The 10,325-nt window shown below is 37.1% G+C and overlaps 1 protein-coding gene across 1 annotated transcript in view; it reads right to left on the bottom strand.

Moving 5' to 3' along the window:
• Positions 1-10,325, bottom strand: part of MBIP (MAP3K12 binding inhibitory protein 1) — a 21,590-nt gene that overhangs the window by 2,024 nt on the left and 9,241 nt on the right. The window contains 3 exon segments of the mRNA XM_012658035.1: positions 2,542-2,551; positions 6,286-6,418; positions 10,238-10,325. The exon segment at positions 10,238-10,325 is cut by the window's right edge and continues 4 nt beyond it. Of these exon segments, the coding sequence (XP_012513489.1) occupies positions 2,542-2,551; positions 6,286-6,418; positions 10,238-10,325 (231 nt within the window).

Here is a 10,325-nt window from a genome sequence, read left to right on the forward strand (position 1 = left end):
ATAACCTTTCCATTCCAGGATGTTGAACAAGTGAAACAACAGCAGAGGAAAATGGAATTTGGTATACCAGGCCAGTCAAGGGGTGAAAGCGGCACCCCACCCCCGACGGACCATAACAGACACCGTGTTGTCTATGCAAGCAGCCATCTATCCGCTGCTTCTCTATGTGACTCAAGGGAATGGTGATCCCACCCAGTCATCTTGTTAGGGATTGAAATGGGCACGGGCCCAATTCTGGCCAATAAATAAGGAAAAGTCTGCTGGAAATTAAGAGGAGAGCTTCTGGAAAAAGCTTCCATACTTCTTTTGAGAGAAAGCCCTCAAAAGAGTTTCCCTGGACACTTGTATCTGGATAAGACACCTGAAAGAGCTGTAGCCATCTTGCCATCTGCCTGGGGAAGAAGTCAACACCGAGCAGAGCTGAGAGGGGAAAGAACCCAATTCTTTGACATTCACGATTTAGCCACTGAATCAATTAACTCCGAAGATTATGCTGCCAGTGGACTTCCTATTTTATAAGATAATTTCCACACTGCTTAAGCCAGTTTCAGTTCAAATTTCTTACAGCTGAATCTGACAACATTCTCACTGACACATTACTGAACCTTTTAACCTTTATCTATTAAATTCTTTCTAGACTTCGTTCTTAGTTTCACACCACCACAAGCTTTTGAATGGCAAATTAGTAAATGAGTATATCTGACAAAGAAACTGTAAATGTAGGGGTAAAATTTTCTCACAAACATTTCTGACCACTGAGATTTAGAAGAGAAGGTTAAAACTAACATTTTCCTTTGTGGCAGAAATTGATTCAGAGAACATCTAGATATACCTCTTAGCAGTAGTTATAATAAATTAGAAACCATCAAGTTTTAAAATTATTAAATGTGGAATAATAGAGCTCAGATACATATTCTCTCCTTTGACAAACTGAGCTGGATACCTGTGGTGGGGCCTATGAGCAGGTAAGGGCTTAATGTTTAATTTGGCTATTGCTCAGTCTCCTAACTTCCCAAGAGGTAGCTTTTTATACACCCGATGAAAATATGCTTCTCCTTGTTCTCCTAATAGTTTAACCTGTAGGATACTGATAGTTTCCATGTCATTAAGCAATCAGATTATTACTATATTATGAAACCAAAGTGAAAACTATCAGAATGAGAAGAATAAGGACATCAGTGGCTCAATAACTTAAAAATATAGTAAAATGTGGTCTTTGGGGCTTATTTTAGGTCTTAGCAGAATATTTTGACAAGAGTAACACTTAGGAACACCACCTCTGCTATAGATAAACTAGACTAGCTTTAAAATTTGTTTTAGGTATAAAGAAATCTTAGTACAGACAGTTCCTAACTTACGATGACTTGACTTTTTGAATTTATGATGGTGGCAAAGTGATATGCAGTCAGTAGAAATTGTACTTTGAATTTTGATCTTTTTCCTGAGCTCGTGATATGCAGTACAATACTCTCATGCAATGCTGGCCAGTGGCAGCAGCCACAGCTCCCAGTCAGCTACGATCATGAAGGTAAACAACTGATACTCTACAGTACTGTCTTGTCAGATGATTTTGCCCAACTGTAGGCTAATGTAAGTGTTCTGAACACTTTTAAGCTAGGCTAGGCTAAGTTATGATGTTTGGTAGGTTAAGTGTATTAAATGCATTTTTGACTTACAATATTTTCAACTTACAATGGGTTTATCAGATGTAACCCTAATGCAAGTCAAGGGGCAGCTGTATAAAAGGTGGAAATTTTAACAAATTTTGGTGCCTGAGAGAAAATATTTGAAAGCACAGCACACTAAATAAAGCTGGAGAAAGATAATTCAAAATTATTTCTTCTCTCCTAGCACTTTGCCTTAGCAAGTACAGCCATACATCACTTAATGATGGAAATAAGCTCTGAGAAATGCATCATTAGGTGATTTCATCATTGTGCAAACAATGGAATGTACTAACACAAACCTAGATGGCACAGCCTACCACAAACCTGAGCGATACAGTATAGCCTATTATAGGCTTCAAACCTGTACAGCATGTTACTGTACTAAAAATTGTAGGCAAGTGGAACATAAGGGTTAAGTATTTGTGTATCTGAACATATCTAACCACAGAAAAGACATAGTAAAAATTATCATAATCTTATGGGACCACTGTAGCATATGTGGTCCACTGTTGACCAAAACATCACTATATGGAGCAAGACTAATTTATAGCTATGTTTATAATGCCTGTGTCGTAATGAAAAGATATTACACATATACATCTAGGCAACCAGTGCTATAAGGAACTCAAGGCTAAGAAGGCCTCTACCATGACCAACTTCCTTCCTTCTTTCTAATCGGTTGTAAAAAGCGATCGATTCTACACATGCTATGTCTTAAATGTTTATTCCCTTCTAGACCCAGTGCCCTGATTCAGACCTTCATTTCTCTCTGGCTTGGATAATAACATGTTTTCTAACCTATTAATAGTTTCCTTGACTCCAATTTCTCTCCAACTCAGACTTTATAATGCCACCAGACAGGAACCTAAATTACAGGTTTTTCTCTCTTTCTCAAAAACTTAATTGTGCTCCATTGACACTGGAAGTGCAAACTGGGTAGTGTGACCTTCAGGGTTTACCAAAATGTGTTTACAATCTAATTTTCCAGCTGTTCACTCATGCTTCAGGCTCACCATGCACTTGCACACACACACGGCCTGTGCACATGACGACTTGGCCTTCAGCATTCTGCTCCCCTGATAACTTCCCTTTACAAGCAGGAGTTACCGTTATAGACTAAAAACTATGCCTAGTCAGTACTTTGGAACAGACAATGTACCTTCAAAGTCCAATAATTAACTGTAAGCCAAATCCTATCCAATCATTCACACATCTACTTGATGTCTACTACATTCCAGGTACTCAAAGATGAACAAGACACATTTCCTACCCTTACTTAAGAGGTTCAAAATATAGTGTAAAGAAGACATGTGCAAATATATAAGTGACAAGTACTATAAAATGAACAAAGTACTGTAGAAATATACTTGTAAAGCATGTTATATTTACTGTTTTCAAGTGTCGTAATTTAAAATCAGTAAGTAATTCTTTAGAAATACTCATAAAGATCACATCTTTTAAATAGGCTGGTAAGCCATGCCCTTAAACTTTTGAAAACATTATGTTACAATCTTTCCATGTTTAATGTTAAGGGTAAAGATCTTTAGAACTATTACATTAAAAGGTACAACAATATTAACCCTTGTTATAATTCCTGCTTTACATACATTACACCTTATTTTGGAGTTTTATGTCTATTTTATAAAATGAAAAGAACTTTACATAATCTGATTTTGTTTTACTAAGTGAATACAATGTACATCTTTTTCCATTAATGTTCCCCTTTTCATATGCTCATATACTTCAATGTTACCCATGATAATCTCTATGCAACTATAAGAAGCTGCCCCATGTTTATAATTCCTCTACATGTGAATCTGCATCAACAAATTTCAATTTAAAATCTTTTCAGAGTTCAGAAGTTACAACAAATGTTCAATCCTTAATAAATTGAATGGGCTCAACTTTCTCTTACTTTCTAACTTCAGAAGCTAGAGGACTGTGCTACATATGTAGTCTCTTCTGTATACCTCTGAGGGATAAATATGTAAAATTATGCAATAACCATGCATATACTCCCAGCATGAGGATTGTGAGCGTGATGAATAACGTGCTACGCCCTCTGTACGGTATATGCTCAACTCCTCCCATGTGCAAGGACAATCCGAGAGCTGGCTCTATTCCAAGCGAGGAATGTAGCTCCTAGAGATGGCTCATTCATTCTGTTATAGAAGGGTCGAGTATAAAATTGTCTTTCCTAACTCAGGGTTTGTGCCATTTATGTTCATAGGCCTGGAGGACAGAATCAGTCTGAATGTTTGAACCTTCCCAGTGTTTTGTGCTCCCGTGTAGCTCACTATTAATTTGGATGTGTCACTTCCAACACTAATTCAGAAGTGGTTCTTCTAATCAAAGATACATTGTTTTTAACACACTTGCAAATATTTTTAAAAAGCACAGTTTTATCACAGGTTGCCATTATTCACCCTTTTCTGAATGCTTAACACAGCCAGGCCATTCTTTTTTACATTTATAATGCTTCCCACTCTTGAAGTTAGGCAGTCACCAAGCTTCCGACTTCAGGCCTCTGAGATGATGTTTTAACTATCACCTCTAAACAGACTCTCCCAATTGTCTCAAGTGTAGGTATGGTTTCTCAAAAAGCTTACCTGATATTTATATCTTCATATCCTCCCATGACTTCAAATTTACATTTCCCATAAAAATAGCTCCTCCTCTAGATTTTCTTATTTCTATCAATGATGCTATCACTTTTCCAACCAGAAACTGCACTCATCCTTGCTCCATGCCTTTTTCTACATCCAATGATCATATTTGTCAACTTTTCTTTCCTGCTTGCATTAATCTTTTCTATTCTCACTCATGTCCCTATTTTAGGATCTTACTTCACATCTAGCTAGTATAATACTATCTCCTGATCCTTAGTTTCTCCCTTTTCATTTATCTCCCACACTGTATTAGATCAATCTTTCTAAATATTGCATTCACAAGTCACTTTCCTGCTCAAATGCCTTCTACGGATTTCCCCTGCCTCTGCCTGGAAAAGAGACTTTAAACTTATGGGCATAGCATCTTAGGTCCTCTACAATTTGGCTGCCTCTCTCTTTAACCAACCACTGTATCCTAAGAACAACAGATCAAAACAAAACAAAAAGATTATGATGTGAAGGGCTTAGTTCCTTTGTTAACAAAGTCTGTATGTTAAGTTTTTATACATCAGAATCAGAAGAGATAAATGACGGAGCAAGGTCTCACTGGAGGCATCTGATACTACCCACAGTCTCTTGCAAGATCAGTTCTATTGTTAGTAAGAATTGTATTAATAAGGTGTAAAATTGAACTGGAAAAATAACCTTTGTATGGATTACTTAATGAAGGCAGTTTAAATGGGAAAAACTTATGGTAGATTGCTTTAGAAAAAGTCATAAAGTCTTTACGAATTTTTCTAAGGAGATACAAAGAATAATCCTAAAAGTGAAAAGATCTTTGTAATTATGTAGTATAACCAAATTTCCTACAATTAGACATCTGAAGACCAGAGGAATGGAGTGACTTATCCATATTTATATAGCCATTTCACGGATGGTTTCTGAAACTAAATAAATGCTAATATTTACTGAGGTTTTTACCACATGCTAGGCAGTGTGCTAAATGTCTGGTCACCATTGACTCATTTAATCCTTCAGCCCTTAGTATTTTTATAAATCTCATTTTTCCATTTTAGAGCAGTAAATCATTAAAACTCTTTCTCCAAATTTTTGTCATTTAGGACTTGCTGCCCCCTTTTGTTATGTGACCTGACTTTGGCCTCTAGAAATACTTCTTTTCTGTACCTCACTCTAATATCTAATTTTATCTTCAGAAAGATTGCTCCTACACCTAAAATGAGTTTTAAATGTATTTTCACCAGGGACTTATATGATCCACACTAAAATGAGCTACTTTACATAATTTTTCAGAAACAAGAGTTTTAGTATAATCTTTTATATTATTTTAATTTTAATATGGCACTTCTTTAAAAAAACTCAGAAAAGGGAGGTTACAGATAATCACCTCAGAAGACTAAGACTAACACAAGAGCTCAGGATTACTTTTTGAAAAATGCTGATGTGCCAAAGAAGATACTTACCAGCACAACACTATTTCTTAATTTTCTTAGAATAAGGGGTAAGAATAAATGAATGAATGAATGAATGCTAGAATTAAGGAAGCAGATAAATATAGACTAGTCTTTCAAAAAGTATGGTGGTTATTATGATGAAGAAAAAGACAGGGTGGCAGCCTGAGATGTGTGTGTTTAACATGGAGAAATATAACCGTGTATATCTGAGCGAAGGGGTCTGTGGGGAAAGAGGGATTAAAGAGACAGAAGGGATAACTGTCAGAGGAAGATCCCAGAGGAAGCCTTTGTTTTACAAGATAGCAAGTACAGAATGACAGGCTCAACCACTATCCAGGCTGATTCATTACACCATGAAAATGCCCTATATTTGAGAATTTGGGTATCGTATAAAAAATATTCAGAATCAGAATTTTTAAAGAACTAGATATGCCCCTACATAGGACTGTGTTCATTCACCTTTGAATTATTAAAAGTGTTTTTTGCATATAGATCAATGAGTGAACTGTTAAACCATAAAGAATCCTAAAATAAAACATTTTTATTTCTTTTTAAGAGATACTTATACTCACCACAGATTGGAAATATTCAGGAGAGATACCTTCCAATTCAAGGATTTTATCCTCAAGTTTTTTAATTCTTTGATAAATGTCTCTTGGTACAGGACCACCTAAATACATTAAAAAATTTTTGAGATACTATTGAATAATTTTTTTTCTTACAATTTTTAAAATACCATGCAAAGACACTTATGCAAGTGAATGGAACATATTTCAACTTAAAATAAAAACAAAAGTAAAATAGAATGAATTCCTTAGCTCATATTTTCATATTATACATTACGGGACATATTATACTACCTCCCCTCTCTACAGACCCCATTTATGCTTCCTATATTGCTAGAAACTTTATTTTATGTTAAACTCATTTTATAAGATATTGAATAGTTTCCGTACAGAACAATTTGTATTTCTGATAGGCTCTGATAGTTACGAGAGGAGTAAAATACATAGTGACACATGACAATCCAATTCCATTACTGCAATGTCATATCATTATTTTCCTCAATTTATATTTCTCCCTATATGCCATATTTTGTCCTATGACCTAGAAGAATGTTAAAAAAGGGGCTTTCCTGTAATTCTAAATTAATAAACTTTCTGGAGAGGGGGACAATAAATTAAGGTCACTCAAATTTCAAGTTTATGATTATATTCAGAATCCTTCCACTTCTCGCCACCTCCACAGTGTGACCCTTCTGGTCCAGACTACCACCATCTCTCCCTGTTTCTGCCTTGCTTCCATAGTGTATTCTCAACACAGCAGCCAGTGATTCTTTTAAAATGTAAGTCAGAATCACACCACTTCTCTGCTCAAACCTTTCCAATACCTTACCATTTCCTCAGATTAAAAACCAAAGCCCTTACAATGTCCTACAAGGCCCCACACAATTTGGACATTCTCCCCATACCCATATAGCTCTAGCCACTTGATTACTTTTTAGGCCAAGCACCCCATCAGCTTTAGCAACTGGGGTTCCCTCTACCTCTATACTCCTAAGACTTATTTACTCCTGCCAACTCCAGGTCTTGGCTTGAAAATTACCTTTATCAGTAAGGCCTTCTCTGACCATTGTTTTAAAAATACCAGCACTCCCTATCTTCCTTAATTTTTTCCATCCCTTACTGCCACTCAACATTCTGTAGATTTTTTTTTTTTTTTGAGACAGAGTCTCACTGTGTTGCCTGGGCTAGAGTGCCGTGGCGTCCTAGCTCACAGCAACCTCAAACTCCTGGGCTCAAGCGATCTTCCTGCCTCAGCCTCCCGAGTAGCTGAGACGACAGGCATGCACCACCATGCCCGGCTAATTTTTTTCTATATATTTTTAGTTGTCCAATTAATTTCTTTCTATTTTTAGTAGAGACGGGGTCTCGCTCTTGCTCAGGTTGGTTTCGAACTCCTGAGCTCAAACAATCCACCCGCCTCGGCCTCCCAGAGAGCTAGGATTACAGGCGTGAGCCACCGCGCCCGGCCTGTACATTTTTTTTATTCACTGTCTGTCTCCCCACTCTAATGTAAGTTCCAAGTGAACAGAGAGTTTTAGTTATTTTGTTCGTTGGGTATTGCTGTGTAGCTTGTGTATTGCACAAAGCCAGGAAGCATGAGTTCATAGACTACAATGCCTGGCACAGAACAGGTGCTCAATATTTACTGATTGAATATATGATTAGACAATCATGCAATTAAAGAATATGTGTAAATTTTTGTATCAAAAGAATCAACTTGTTAAATATAAAAACTCTAGAAGTATCTTTTTTTTTTTTTTTGAGAATGTGTTTACCTGAGGACCTTGACAGTTCTTCTGCTGAATAAGGTAAAATGAATAACTGGTTCATTTGACTTTGCTCTTGCTGCTCCCTTTATCACCTAAGATGTCCTCTGCTTTACCCCTGTCCCTTTCTGAGCTGGCTCAGGTCCAAGCCTGAACGTCTTCACACGGAAGCTCCATGTGCCCACCATTCCCTTCTTCACTGCTCCTTTACAATTCTACTTTACCATTAATCTTTCTCTCGCCTAGTGTATAAAGTCATCGGAGCCAGAGAACATAACCACATCTGAATATTCCTTGTGCCTAAAATAGTGCTTAGCACATAGTAATCATTCAACAGATATTTTTCCAAAAATTAACTACTTGATACTTTTAGAGACTTAACCAGTCAATCTTTTATATAGTTGCATTTTAAATCCATCTACTTCTGGACGGGATTAATTCTTAATGCTAATGTCCTATTATCCTCAAAGGCTTACTCATTTTCTTATCTTCTTCTACCTCCATCCAGCAAATACTCTAGGCTGGACTAGATTCTGAAAGTCTCTGAACCATATTTTGTGTCCCTGTCCTTTTTGCAAATGCTGGTCCTTCTTTATGGAATGCTTTGCTCCTGCTGTTCTCTGTTTTGGTTCTCTCTTTTGCTTTGCTCCAGGAAAATTCCTACTAATCCTTCAAGGGTTCAAAAGTTACCTCATCAGGGATGCCATTCCCTTGACCTCCCCTGAGAGAATGTTAACACTAACTTTGCATCCCACTGTATTGTACACATATCTAAAAAGGTGAAATGAGCAATTGTTCATTCAATAAACATTTGAGCACTTGCTTTGAGCCAGGTGCTATGCTAGGTACAGAGTAATGAATATGATATAGTTCCACTCTCACAGACCTTACTATCTTGCAGGGGAGACAGAAATTAAACAGAACCATGATACCCGTTTTAAGGGAGGGCAGGGAGTACCAAGTACTATGAGACTATATAAAATGGGAATCTACACTGGTCTGGGATCAGTAAGGAAAAGCATATATGGAAGGAAGAACATGAGTACAAAGACCTCAGGGCAGCAAATGAGAGGGAGATGGGAAATCCAGAGATGTAGCTGGAACTACAGGTGTGGACCACACTATTTAAAATTAAGGACAGCAAAATGAGTGGGAGATGGGAAACCCAGAGATGTGGCTGGAATTACAGGTGTGGACCACACTATTTAAAATTACAACCTCCTCTGATCCCAATCTCTGAATTTTTAGCTGGGGAGAAACAAGATCAGATTTCAGCTTTAGAAAAAGCAATTTGGCCATAGGGTAGACACTGATCTAGAGGAGGAAATCTAATGGTGAGCAGATCAGTTACTATCCTTCCATCAGTCCAAGGCAGAGATCATAGTGGCTTCAACTACAGTAGTAGCCATGGAGATAGACAGACGTGGGCAGATTTGAGAGATATTGAGAAAGCAGAATCAAAAGGATATGGTGACTAAATGGGAGGCAGACTCAGGCTCTGCAGCCAGTTAACATCTGGATTTGATTTCCAGTTGTCACTCACTATCTTCGGCATTTTTCTCGAGTTCTTTGAACTTCAGTTCCTTTATCTGTACAATGATATAATAACAGCCCCAATACCTCAAAAGGGTACCGTTCAGTATTAAGTGATCTGACATATACATAACACTTTCTGGGTGATTGGCACTTACTATAGTTCAATAAATGTTAGTTTGCTTTCCCTATGGCATTTATTTATTTATATGCTTATTCTCACTGAGAGATCCTTGAGGACTAGGACATTTATCAACACTTTGTACCTAACACAGTGGGTGATAAGAATGAGAAGTGGTCATGGTAAGTTATGAAATTGGTGATGGGCAAAGACTACATTAGTTTTCAGCTGTGACCTCAATAAACTTAGGCTATCAAGATCTATTTGGAACCTGTACACATTCTACCACAACTCTCTCAATTTTAGAAAGTGGCAAGAAGTGTGAGAAGGAAAACCATAGACAAGAACCATACATTCCTTGAGAGGAATACTTTATTTATTTTTGTATCAACCCAAACAATGCTTTATACATGATAGGTGCTCAATGAAAATTTGGTGACTCAATGAATTGCAATTTTTTAACCACTTGCAAATTGTGGAATACCACCTGGCACTTTGCTTACCTGTCTGTAATCGCAAGTGAGCCTCAATATTTTGCAGTCGTTCTTCTACAGCCTGATTACCACAATCTCGAAGCATGCTATTAGGTTT

Source organism: Propithecus coquereli, unplaced genomic scaffold, assembly GCF_000956105.1.
Source record: "Propithecus coquereli isolate 6110/MARCELLA unplaced genomic scaffold, Pcoq_1.0 Scaffold116, whole genome shotgun sequence".
In the NCBI taxonomy this organism is placed as follows: Eukaryota; Metazoa; Chordata; class Mammalia; order Primates; family Indriidae; genus Propithecus; species Propithecus coquereli.